At 42.0% G+C, this 12,975-nt stretch overlaps 1 protein-coding gene and 1 non-coding gene across 4 annotated transcripts in view; both read right to left on the reverse strand.

Annotated features, from left to right (window-relative positions):
- Window positions 1–12,975, reverse strand: part of ENTPD5 (ectonucleoside triphosphate diphosphohydrolase 5 (inactive)) — a 44,342-nt gene that overhangs the window by 2,843 nt on the left and 28,524 nt on the right. For all 3 annotated transcript variants that reach the window (XM_036260138.1, XM_036260152.1, XM_036260146.1), the window contains 9 exons: window positions 7,773–7,848; window positions 7,454–7,489; window positions 7,043–7,131; window positions 6,655–6,734; window positions 5,971–6,032; window positions 4,898–4,999; window positions 4,029–4,169; window positions 2,666–2,722; window positions 1,865–1,980 (listed from right to left, as the gene is read on the reverse strand). In XM_036260138.1, the coding sequence (XP_036116031.1) occupies window positions 1,865–1,980; window positions 2,666–2,722; window positions 4,029–4,169; window positions 4,898–4,999; window positions 5,971–6,032; window positions 6,655–6,734; window positions 7,043–7,131; window positions 7,454–7,489; window positions 7,773–7,848 (759 nt within the window). The remainder of the gene's footprint in view (window positions 1–1,864; window positions 1,981–2,665; window positions 2,723–4,028; window positions 4,170–4,897; window positions 5,000–5,970; window positions 6,033–6,654; window positions 6,735–7,042; window positions 7,132–7,453; window positions 7,490–7,772; window positions 7,849–12,975) is intronic.
- Window positions 3,165–3,263, reverse strand: LOC118622731. The gene has a single exon (XR_004958122.1). It is a non-coding gene; the product is annotated as a small nucleolar RNA U13 (small nucleolar RNA).

A 12,975-nucleotide genomic window follows, 5' to 3' on the forward strand; every position in this document is an offset into this window, starting at 1 on the left:
AAGCTTGCAGAATCAGAACTTGAATCCAGATCTGACATACAACAAAGCCCATTCTTTAAATACTACTATACCAATCTACTGGCAAGTAACTTCTGTCTTAAGCACCTTAAATGCTGATGTTCTTGGTGGGTAAAAAACATTAAGTCCAAATGCCTTAGTACAAATGAATTAATGAAATCTGTATAACACAACAAATTGGGGAATATAAACTCATCTGGAACTAAAAAAACAGGAAGGGGAAGTGGCGCAGAGGAAGGTGAGAGGAGGAAGCTCAAAAACAGTAGTCTCCTATGGACGCAAAAGTGCTAAGTTGCCTTGTGCCATCTCCTCTAATAGACTACATGACTTCTGAGGACAAAGATTACATGTTACTCATCTTTGTAACTGTGGATGAAAAAGGGACCACATACTAAACCTGACAAGCTCAAGGGAGGCCTGCCTGGCGGCCTTACAAACCCAGAGACTGAAAGTAACCACACAGGGTGGTCTGAATATAAAATTCCTAGCTAAAAGTGGGTAGTCACATCCTAAGCCTACAGCTTCTCTGACAAAGGTCAATCTTTACCTTAAATTGTCTATTGTCCTGTGCCTCTAGGATAACATACCTTTGAACTGTCAGAATACTTTTCCAGAACCCTCCGGGCGCAACCTCGGCACAGAGCACGAGACCACACTGCAGTCTGTTGCCCAGGTGCCATCTCGATGTACCCTGATGTTTATTATCCTCTACCCACCGATGTAAAAGATGCGTCTCTGTGTTTTGCTTTTATCCAATCTCAGAGATTTCCCCACTTTGCTTTCTCCCACCTTCCTAATCTACCACCAATGGATTTCATATAACCCCCTTACATCCCTTTTGATTCCAATGTATAAAATAAGATGCAAACTGCCATTCTCTGGAGCATTTTCTCAATCCTTTGAGATTCTGCCTCCAGGCCACTGTTAAGAGTTTGGTTCAAATAAACTCTTATGAGACTTTTTCTAATGATGGATGTTCTTTCATTGACATAACCATACGTACAATTATTCAATTATAGTATTGGAGACAAGAAAATAGATGGGATGAAAGAAATATATAAGAAGTGATTAGAATAGAGAAATAATTTACTATAGATAAAGCTGAGCCTGTCCTGGAACAGATGGGCAGAGACAGGAAGATAAAGAGGGACCCAAGATTCAAGAGGAGGCATATATAAAATATGTATGACATAGTACATATACACAAGGCATTCAACATTCATGAGGTCTTAGGCCACTCGTTAGTGACACCCTTCTGGTCTCCCATGTCCTCTGCCAAGTAAAACCATCTAATAGGCTGAGTGGGCAATACTACCAGACAGTGTCCCTGCACCTGTGCCTCTCCAAATAGAGGAAATTTGTGTGATGCCCCAGGCACCTTCTGTCCTTGTGCCCCTTGATCAAACTTTAGTTCTAGTACTTGTAACCACCCTCAGCGGAGGGAGGCAGGACACACAAACTCAGGACTCAGGAAGTGTGTCACTTCCAACCTGCTTGCACTCTGTCCTGTATGTTTACCTATCCCATTTCTTTCCTGTTGTTTCTTGTCCTGAGTTTCAAAGCTGATTTAATAAACCATGGAACCTAGGCATCTTCATTTGGGCTACAAGCCTTCTGCTCTGTGACCGCTAGGATAGCTTGCCTGGTAATATACTTAGAAGCTGCCTTTGCATCAAGGTAATTTCCCATATTCATAGTGCCTTGCACAGTGCTTTCCACAGTCCTAATAAAAATCCTCATAATTCCACCTGTAGCCACTCTGATTACTAAATAAGTTCTTAACTCTTTCTTCCCAATTCCCAAATAAGAAGTCTGTTATGCGACTCCTATGCTCGCTCTCTCTTACCTGTAAGACTGTGTTGTCTGCAAAGCCAAAGCCATCCTTCAACAAGGCTGAGATGTAACTGAGATCCATGCAAAGGAAAGGGCTGTCTGAGGTAAAGTTTTCCAAGTTGTCACATACTGATGGGGAGAGAGAGTGAAGAGTGGAATTCAAGTTTGCAGCCAACTGAGAGGTGTGGAATTTTCTCTAAATACAGACTTGGAATAAGCAAAGCAGAATTCTCCAGTTGGCTGATCCTGGGAGTCTTAGAGGCTAGAACTGTGCACTGACAGTCTCTACAAGACCATAGCTTCTTAAGAACGTGCATGTTTCTGATGGTATATCTTCTCAAATTTATATGGGCCCTAGTTTATTTGCTAAATCTCTATGAACTGTTTGGGCTTAATTCAACCACGTCCCTTATATATTATTAATGCTGAAGCCCAGAAGACAGGAAAATATGAGTTAGCCTTACTTTGGGGCCACTGGATAAGATCATTTATTTATATTTTCAATTGACTCTCTGCAGGAAACCTCTGTTGCTAATTCCCGTATATTTTGGTATGTGGTGTTTCATTAACACTGACAACACTATTTCAATTTTAAAAAATCACCAGAAATGTAGAAAAAACAGGTTTTCACCATTTTCCTAAAGTCTTTAATTCTCAGAGTTTTCTATTCCCTCTCTGTTGTTAGCTCCTGGCAAAGACAGATAACCAGCCCTGAGAGACTTTCTGCTGATGGCGGCATTGTAGGTCATGTTGAGGTCACTGGACTCTGTACAGCCTCACAGACACGCCGTCAAGAGCTACCCCTGACACCTACCTTCCTGTGCTTTTCTTTCGAAATCTTCAACTTTTAAAATGCCCCCCTTTTCATAATCTGAAATGAAACAAGAGAGTAGTTGAAGCCCAAGTGTCAAGAAAACGGGGAAATTCATCCTAGTGATATTTGTAATAAAAACAGGAAATAAAATTTCCTACATTAGAAAATGGAATTAAGTAAACATGATATTCATACAATATAATCTATGCAGTCTATTTATGTATAATCTATTTTATGTTATATGTATTTAGCCACAATACAGAATTTGACCCATTTAACTAAACACATTAGAAAACTGAAAATCGATTCATATTTCAGGCTATGACAAATCACATACATACATGGTCACAGCTAAACAAAAGCATTACTATTGTGATTAAAAAGTTATAAAGGGGGAGGAGGAAACGCTGAGGTGATAGATATGGTTTTAAATATTGAATCTGGTAATGGTTTCATGGGTGTATACATAAACTTAGCAAACTGTATATATATTTTTTCAAGTCAGACATGTAATGTGCTGATGTAACAAGGCTTAAGGGAGGCATATCTCACAAGAGTGTGAACACCCAATCATCACACTTATCAACTACAAAAGCATGTGTACACTTTAAATATGTACGTTTTTTTTTGTACGTGCCCCTAGCAGGAACTGAACCTAGGACTCTCTGGTCCGCAGGCCGATGCTCCAACCGCTGAGCCAAACTGGCCAGGGCTAAATATGTACATTTTATGCTAAATGAAATGTCAGAGAAGGACAAATACTATATGATTTCACTTATATGTGGAATCCAAAAAACAAAACAGAAACAGAGTCACAAATATAAGGAATGAACGGATGGTTGCCAGAGGGCAGGGGGATGGAAGGATGGGGAAAAAGGTAAAGGGGAATAAGAGGCACAAACTTCCAGTTATAAAATAAATAGGTCCTGGCATATAATGTACAACAGAGGGGAATATAGTCAATAATATTGTAACAACTTTGTACAGTGACAGATGGTTACTAGACATTCTGGAGATCACTTCGTAAGGTATATAAATGTTGAATCACTATTTTATATACTTGAAACTAATATAATATTGTATGTCAACTATCATAAAAAAACTCATATGCATTTACTTTGGGTCAATTATACCTCAATTAAAACACAGATTTCATATAAAATTTTAAGGTAATTTTCTAACTCCCAAAGATTCTCAATCATATGTACCATTCCATTTGAGTAACTAGTGTCACTCAACAACCAGCACTGAAGAAGAACAGGATGATCACCTCTGATGAAGCTTTTCAGATACTGCCTCTCCCCCTTTCCCACCAGAGCCTTGCCCAGGGTCCTCCCTGAACTGACACCTGGAGTAAACTTACCAATCATGTGTGTGTCAACAGCTCGATCGTAATAGTAAGAGAAGGCGTAGAAGGAGCTTCTCTGGATCTCATCTGGCTGGTGAAGTTTTCCCTGGACCACCCTCAGCACTTCTCTGTAGCAGGGTTCAAAGCCCACCTCCCCTGCCAGGGCAAAGATGCAGAGGGACACAGTGAGAAAAGTTACAGGGGAAGGGACCATACTCTTAAGGCAAGCTACTGGAGCCAGTGAGGAAACAGCAGGATCAAGGAAAGAAGGCCGAGGTTCAGGACAAAGGGCTTACAAAGATGAGCAAAATTCCACAGCCTCGCGCTCTAGAGGAAAGGCACCTGCTTCTCCATGGCAGCGCTCCTCCCTAACCCGTGTTCACCACAAACAGCCCCAGCTGGCCTCGAGCTGCTGCCTCACATTATGTTCCATCATCTTATGAGAAGTAGCTAGAAGGTTTGCCTTCTTCCTTTACTGGAAAAATCAAGTTTTCTCCTTGATTTTAAGGCCTGTGCCTTTTATAATACTTGAAGTGAATTGTTTTCCTTATCATCTCAAGTTTTAGTTTTACTGTAATTTAAATAGCTAAACATTGAACTGAACCTGAAAGTTGTACTCTGCTGAGGGCGGAGACCCTTAATGCATTAGACCCAGTGGTAAGAAAGGATCCATGACACTTGGCCAGGGAAAGAGCAGGATACAGAGTGACGGCTGCCTGGTTCACTGTCACTTCCCATTACTTCTTGAGGCATACCAAGATCTCTTTGTAATGAGTCCCTGTAATATGACAAGTTTCTCTTAAGCTCTGTAAAAAGTTTCCCGTGGAATTTTTCCAGACTTCAAGTGTAAAAATAATTTCAACCAGTGAAAACACATCACTTGCCTTCTTGGTTGCCACCATACTGGTATTTCATGCCCCCAAAAATCCACTCTGCTTCTAACCATCTTGGTAGACAGGCACTTCGAAAAGTGTGTCCCTCAGTCCCTGAAAAAACAAAACAAAAACCAGACCACAAAGTAAGAGGCAAGGATGTGAGAGGAGGCGGCAAGCAAGAAGCCACTAAGGTTGAAAGTAACCACCAAGGTGGCTGGGCCTTAAAATCATATGAAATCAGTTCCATGACCATATCCTATGACAAAAATTCTTAATGGGGTTCATAGATGGGCAGATTTTTGTGCACAAGTGCATTTGGCGGAGGGTTCCATGGCTTCCGTCACATCCCAAAGAAATCCAAAACCTACAATGGAATAAGTTCCGTCCTTTCTAAAAAAAAAAAAAAAAGAGGAGGGTGGGCAGGAAATACTGTTCTACTTTTCTCATTGGTTCTTGTGATGCTTAAATGAAACACATTTGAAGGTATTTTATAAACTCTGAAATGCTATACAACCATCATCACAATAGAAGCTTACTGTGAGCAAGGCATCATACAAAGCACATTAAATGCAAAATCTTATTTACGGTGAGGAAAGGGGCACAGAAGTTAGCTAACTTGCCCCAAATGAGAAAACTGAAACTGAACCCAGTTCCACCTGACCTCACAAGCTAAGCTCTCAACCCTTTCACCTGTGAGGAGGTGATGACGTTGCTCAGCTATTCCCCTTGCAAGCAGACGTTGTCCAATCCTGCATCTCCCACGTAAAGCCAAGGGCGAGCAAGCTCCTGCCAAATTCACTCTGTGAGCCTTGTATTTCTGCAGATACTTCAGCCTCCTGGCCACAGGCTGTTTCCCCATATAAACAGACCTCATTCTAGAAATGGCTTATCATGTATACCAAAACTTATCTGAACTCATAAAAGAGAAAAAGAATTTTCTATTATGCCCATTGTACAGCATATGCTTCCTGATTCAGCACGACCCTCTCCTCCACAGAATCACTGCCAAGGAAGAGAAAAGGCAAGCTGAGTACTGGTGTCACTCTCACCACACCCCAACCAGCACAGGTACCCAGACGAACCTTCTGTTTCCAGGGCTCCCAGAGTTGCTAGTCTTGCAGCTTTTAATCCAAATCCCAAGTAGCTGTAAAATACAGGATTGACTAATTTCATGCTGGTCCTGAAGTTATCCAGCCTAAAACTACCCCTTTTAAAAGTAACACGGTTTCTGTCTCCTTCCAAAGGGAGGAAAGCCTTGTTCTCTGTGACCTATTCATCTGGTATGCACAATACATGGTCATTTCTGCACAGTTTAGATCAAGGCTATGCAGTAACTATTTTCCACAGCTATGATTTAAAGGTCAGAGATAGTGATGCTTCTTAGGGCCCCACCCTGTGAACCATCCCCAGAAAGGCTCTCATTATCTTAGATCCCAGCCTCACTGTGATCAAAGTCTAGGCTGGATTTTGAACACCTGAAGGCAAGCTCAGTGGAGTTGGCACAGAGCTTTGGCTGAACTCTTTCTTAGTATCCTCTTTATAGAGAAACCTTTTGACTCTTTAAGTCATATATTTCAGAGATCAAGAATGCAGAAATCCTTGGGTCCCTTGGCATTTGGTATGTGGGTTAGGTTTCAGGTAATCAGCCTTCAGGGATTGGCAAAGACGTAAGGCTTGTCAGATGCAATAATAGATGTGAAAATGCTTTAAAAAGTTAGAAGTCTCATACTATATGAAATATTACTCCTCCCTGTCCCCGTCCTCACCTATGTGAATAGAGCTTATAAGTGCTGTTAAACATCTCAAAGGAAGTGAGGTAGCCCTTAGGGGTTTGTTCCAGGGTTTTCTGCAAATCAGAAAAAGCAAAAAGAATATTCAGAATCTGCGATTATCTAGGGATGTTATCACCACCATCCCTGTCCCTCCCCCAGAAAATCAGAAATGAAGGAGACAGAGTGAACTGCTAATCTCCCATGGCTTGAGGAATCAAAGAGACTCTGAACAGTGACAAAGAAAAGTTCACTCAGTTATTAACTGACTCTTCTCAACCTATTGGTGGTGGAGCTGCTGCCTAAAAGTAGGGTACCCCTTTCTTAGCACCATGATAAGCCTGACAAGTGAGTTGCTAACCAAACCTTCATGTTAATGACTCACCTGAAACTGGGGTAGGAACGTGATTTGGGTGGAGGCCCCCCCCAGGTCCAGGGTCCCCACAGTCTCCTGACTGTGGCCATGTAGCTGACCTGTGAATGAGAGCCAGTTTGAACATCCTCTGCTCCCTGGACAGCCCAATCATCCTGTCTGCGGTGTCTCTCCTGCTCTGGAGGAATTCTATCAACATTCCACTGCTCCCTGCCCCCACGGATTACAGGCAAATGTTAACCTAGAAGGACTCTTGCTGCAGCTGAGGCCTTGAAAACAGGTTATAAACACTAACTTCATGTCTTTCCTTTCCTCTTTTTTACAAAAGGAAAGAACAATGCAGAAAAGAAGAAAGGTAATTTTGCTCTCTGACCCTGTGTGAAACTCAGTTAAGAGCTTAAGATACACTTGAGAACGTATTACCTGTCAGAAAATTCACAGTAATCCAAGCTAATATGCCTAAAGAGAGAGCGAGAGACAAGGATTATATCACAGAGCATTTCCCCCTCTTCCCTGGCCCCATTTTGTTCTTTTCCTCTCTAAAGCTCACGTCTAAAGCACACACTTCCCTTCTCCCCATCCTTCCATTTCCTGCTATTCCATCCCTCCATGCTTAATTTGTTTCTCCTTTTTCTCCAGCACCCCCTTCCCTGTTCACAGTTCCTTTAATCAGATATTTTATTACCCCTGGCCCTCTTCCTCTAGATTCTAGAGTCTAGAACATATATCAACACCTCTCCACCTTCATAGGATCCATCCATGATGCTAACACTGTCATTTGGTACCAGGAAAGGTGACTTCTTGAAGATCTCTTTTACCTAGAAAAAAAGGAAAAAAATTTGAATTCCCTAAGGCAATAAAACATATTTCCGACTTCCAATCAAGATGGCGGGTAGGTAACCGCGGTATCACATCCTCCCACAACAACATCAAAGTTACAACTAAACTACAGAACAACAATCATTCAAAACCGCCTGAAATCAAGTTGAACGGAAGTCCTACAACTACGGAATTAAAGCAGCAGCCACATCCAGACTGGCAGGAGGGGCGGAGGCGGCGGCAAGATGGGCTGGTCCCACACCCACATGTGGCGGATAAAAATCAGGGATACCTCGGCTGGGAAGGTCCTTCCTGAGGACTGAGGGGTCCCCGTCCCACACCAGGTGCTCCACTCAGGGTTCCAGTGCCAGGAGGAGAAGTCCCCATAAATTCTGGCTGGAAAAACCAGCGGGAACTGAGGCTCAGGGAAGCTGAGGTGGCTGGAGCCCCAGGCAGCTCCTTAAAGGGCCCGCGCACGGACTTGCCGGACTCTCTCCCTCTAAGCTTGGAGGGGAGGCAGCTCGAGGGGCACCAGAGACATACAGGGAAGAACTGAGCTGTCTGGCACTGGAGCGAGGGCTGGAGAGGGGGCTTTCTCCGGGACAAACGTGCTGTCAGAGGCCTTTGTTCCTTTGGTGAGCCCTTCCCTGGGGCGGCAGACAGTCTCCATATCTGGGACTCCAGCAACCTGGCTCACACTGGTAGCCCCGCCCTGGTAATTCCCTGAGGCCCCGCCCCACCCAACTGTCAGGCACACCAAAGCTGTTGCCAGTTGCTTCACCACAGGATTGGCCTGTCTTGGATCCTGCTTCAGGTTTTTCCTAAATTCTTTCAAACAAGCAGCATCTGGTCTGAGCTAGCCCCATACCTCTTGTTAAGTAATACACAGAAACAAACACAGGGAGGCAGCCAAAATGAGGAGACAAAGAAACAGGTCCCAAATGAAAGAACAGAACAAAACCCCAAGAAAAGAACTAAGCGAAATGGAGATAAGCAACCTAACAGATGCTGAGTTCAAAATACTGCTTATAAGGATGCTCAATGAACTCAGTGAGGGCCTCAAGAGCATAAAAAAGGACCAGTCAGAAATTGTGGATGCACAGTCAGAATCGAAGGAGGCATTAACTGAAATAAAGAATAATTTACACAGATTCAATAGTAGAGTACATAAATCCAAGAAGCAAACCATCGATTTGGAATATAAGGAAGCAAAAAACGCCCAATCAGAACAGCAAAAAGAAGAAAGAATCCAAAAAAATGAGGATAGTGTAAGGAGCCTCTGGGACAACTTCAAGCGTGCCAACATTTGCACCTTGGGGGTGCCAGAAGGAGAAGAGCAAGAACAAGAAATCGAAAACCTGTTTGAAACAATAATGGCAGAAAACTTTCCTAACTTGGTGAAGGAAACAGACATACAAGTCCAGGAAGCACAGAGAGTCCCAAACAAGATGAACCCCAAGAGGCCCACACCAAGACACATCATCATCAAAATGCAAAAGGTTCAAGACAAAGAGAGAATCTTAAAAGCAGCAAGAGAAAGACAGCTAGTTACCTACAAGGGAGTCCCATAAGACTGTCAGCTGATTTCTCAAAAGAAACTGCAGGCCAGAAGGGAGTGGCAAGAAATATTCAGAGTGATGAAAAGCAAGAACCTACAACCAAGATTGCCCTATCCTGCAAAGCTGTCATTTAGAATCGATGGCCATATAAAGAGTTTCCCAGACAAGAAAAAGTTAAAGGAGTTCATCACCACCAAACCGTTATTATATGAAATGAAGGGTCTTTTTGAAGAAAAAGATAAAATATATGAACAAACAAAATGGCAATGAATACATATCTATCAACAATGGAATCTACAAACAAAATGAACAAGTAGAATAGGAACATTCTCATAGATACAGAGAATATTTTGTTGGTTGCCAGATGGGAGGGGAGTTGGGGGAATGGGTGAAAAAGGTGAAGGAATTAAGAAGTACAAATTCAATGCTAGACTGACAAACCTCAAAGGGAAAGGGGTTGGGGGGGTGGGAAGAAATAAACCAAAGAACTTATATGCATAACCAATGGACACAGACAATAGTGTGGGAAAAGGCGGGAGGGGGGCGGGAGGAGGGGGTCAATGGGGGAAAAATGTGGAACATCTGTAATACATTCTACATTCAACAATAAAGATTTAAAAACAACAACAACAACAACATATTTCCGCCCTGTCCACTCAGCGGTTGGAGCGTTGGCCTGTGGACCAAAGAGTCCCGGGTTCGGTTCCTGCTAGGGGCACATACTGAAAAAAAAAAAAAAAAAAAGAAAACATATTTCCTTGCCCTGGCTAGTTTGGCTGCGAGATTGAAGCATTGGACTGTGGACCAAAGAGTCAAGGGTTTGATTCCAGTCAAGGGCACGTACCTCAGTTGTGGTACATCCCCACATCCCCATCCCTGGTTGGTGTCATGCAGAAGGCAACTGGTCAATGTGTCACTCTCAAATTGATGCCCCCCACCCCCACCTCTCACTCTATCTGAGGTAAATAGAAAAATATCCTCAGGTGAGGATTAAAATAACAAACAAATATATGTCCATATTTTGGCTATATCCTAAAAAAATAAATGAAATCTTAGCAGAATTCATTCCTTTTCCCTAAAGAAACTAGAGAAGGAATTACTCAAGCTATTATTTGTTTCTTGTAAAATGAAAACACAGGTATTCCCTTGACTTTAAAATAAATCTCAACCAAACCATCTACATTTATAGGCAAACTGGACCTAGGAAAAGACATACATTTGACCTTGCCAGCTCAAATCAAGATCCTGCAATTTTTTTATAACACCTTATTAATTCTACCTGGATATGTACTGGAAGCTAGGAGGACCCCTTCCCACTCCATTTCTTAGATAAGCAGATAAACTTGGAAAGTAGAGAAGAGTTGGGCTTGGGTAGCTCCTGAAACTGCAAGAAAATTACTGCTTCTCTCCTATCAAATTCTACAGCCTTTGTCCTTTCTGGTAAAGGAGTTCATGTTCTCAGGCTGAGGTACTCTACTGTCAGCTTCTATCAAATCCTGGCACAAGGCTGGGTCTTCAAGAGTCTAGAGAGATCCCAAATCTAGATTTATTTATTCTATTTTAGAAGATGAGAATGAAGAGCCTGCACAAATGCTCTTGACTCCCTAAGTACAGGTCAGTGATATGCATGTTATGTCTTATTTTTACATGATTATTCATGTTAGGAGAGGGTTTTCCAAATAGGAATAGGAAAAATTCTAGTCTGTTGGCTGTTGTCATTTCTGACAAGGCAAAACACTTCATGCAGTGACCTCTGGACCCTGTTTCAACCAGGAAAAGCCAGTTAAATGATCCATAAACAAGAATTTAAGAAGACAGATAAGCAAACAGGAATAAACATAGTTTCTGTTTTTGCTCTCTCTACTCCACGCCTCTGCCCACAATTTATTCTCAATATAGCAGCCAGAGTGGTGCTTTAAAAACAGATATCAGATCATGTCTCTCCTTAGCTCAAAACTCTCCCATGGCTTCCTTCTTAGAGAAAAAGCCAAAGTCCTTACACTGGCCTTTGATGTCCTATATGATGAAATACCTCCTACCTCTCTGAACTCATCTTCTGCTTCCCTTCCATCACTCACTGTCCTCCAACCACCCTAACCTTGAACATACCAAGCACATTCCTGCTTTAGGCCTTTGCACCTATTTCTTAAGCCTGGACTATTCTACCCACAAATGTTTTATATAGCTTGTTTCTTCATTCCCTTCAGATCTCTGATTAAATGCATCTTATCAATGAGGTCTTCCCTGACCACCCTATTTAAAATAGTATCTCCCCAACACTACCACCAGCATTCCTTATCTGCCTAACCCTACTTTTTGTTTTTTCTCCACAGCTTCTAAAGTACCTGATGTGCCCTGGCCGGTTTGGCTCAGAGGTTAGAGCATCGGCCTGCGGTCCGGAGAGACCCAGGTTCGGTTCCCGCTAAGGGCATGTGCCTCCGTTGCAGTTTGTCCCCGGCCCTGGTTGGTTGTGCGGGTGGCGACCACTCGATGTATTCCTTTCACATCGATGTTTCTCTCTCTCTCTCTCTCTCCCCCCCCCTCCCACTCTACCTGAACAAAAAATGGAAAAATGTCCTCGGGTGAGGATGATAAAAAAATAAATAAATAAAATAAAGTACCTGATGTACTTTGTATTGACTTGTTTATTTATTTTGTCTTGGCAACTAGAATGTTAGTTCCATTAGGACAGGGACAGTTATTTCTGTTTCCTGCTCTGTCCCCAGTAACTTCACCACTGCCCAGTATATAGTAAAGTACGCATATGATGAATAAATGAGTGAATGAATGAGAAACTGGAATTCAGATTTTCATAAGGACATTCCAGGCAGTTTGTCTGGGCAGGAACTTAAGCTCTCTGTGCTGACAGTCAAAGGAGAATGGATTTGTAAGACTAAATTAACACACCTATAATACAGAATCCTTTTTTGCTGTGATTTTGTTGTTGTTGTTGTTATAATGGGATTCTGCATATATCCGTCACCATGTTAAATCTCATTAATCTTAATTTTTTTTTTGCATAATAGAAATATACAATGTTAAAAATATTGAGTTTTTTAAACTTTCTGTACTTCGTTTTAATCTAAAAATGAGAGATAAAATAGTTTATCTTTAAAAATCTTTCACAATTGCCCTGGCCAGTTTGGCTCAGCGGTTAGAGTGTCAGCCCTCGGAACAATGAATTATGGGTTTAATTCCAGTCAAGGGCACGCACTTTGGTTGTGGTTTGTCCCTGGCCCTGGTCGGGGTCGTGTGGGAGCCAGTTGATGTGTCCCTCTCACATTGATGTTTCTTTCTCTCCCACTCTCTCTCTCTCCCTCCCTCCCACTCTATATGAGGAAAAATGGAAAAATATCCTCAGTTGAGAATTAAAATAAATAATAACAATAAAAATAAAAATCACAATTTACAATTCCATGATTCTTCTCAGAACCTTTATACTGAGGAAAAAAATGTCAGACACACCAAAAAAGAACATAAACTGTATGATTCCATTTATATAAAATGCAAGAACAAGCAAAACTATTTTATAATTACATAAAGAAGACCAGTGGTTGCCTGGTTTCA

Source organism: Molossus molossus, unplaced genomic scaffold, assembly GCF_014108415.1.
Source record: "Molossus molossus isolate mMolMol1 unplaced genomic scaffold, mMolMol1.p scaffold_m16_p_1, whole genome shotgun sequence".
Lineage (NCBI taxonomy): Eukaryota > Metazoa > Chordata > Mammalia > Chiroptera > Molossidae > Molossus > Molossus molossus.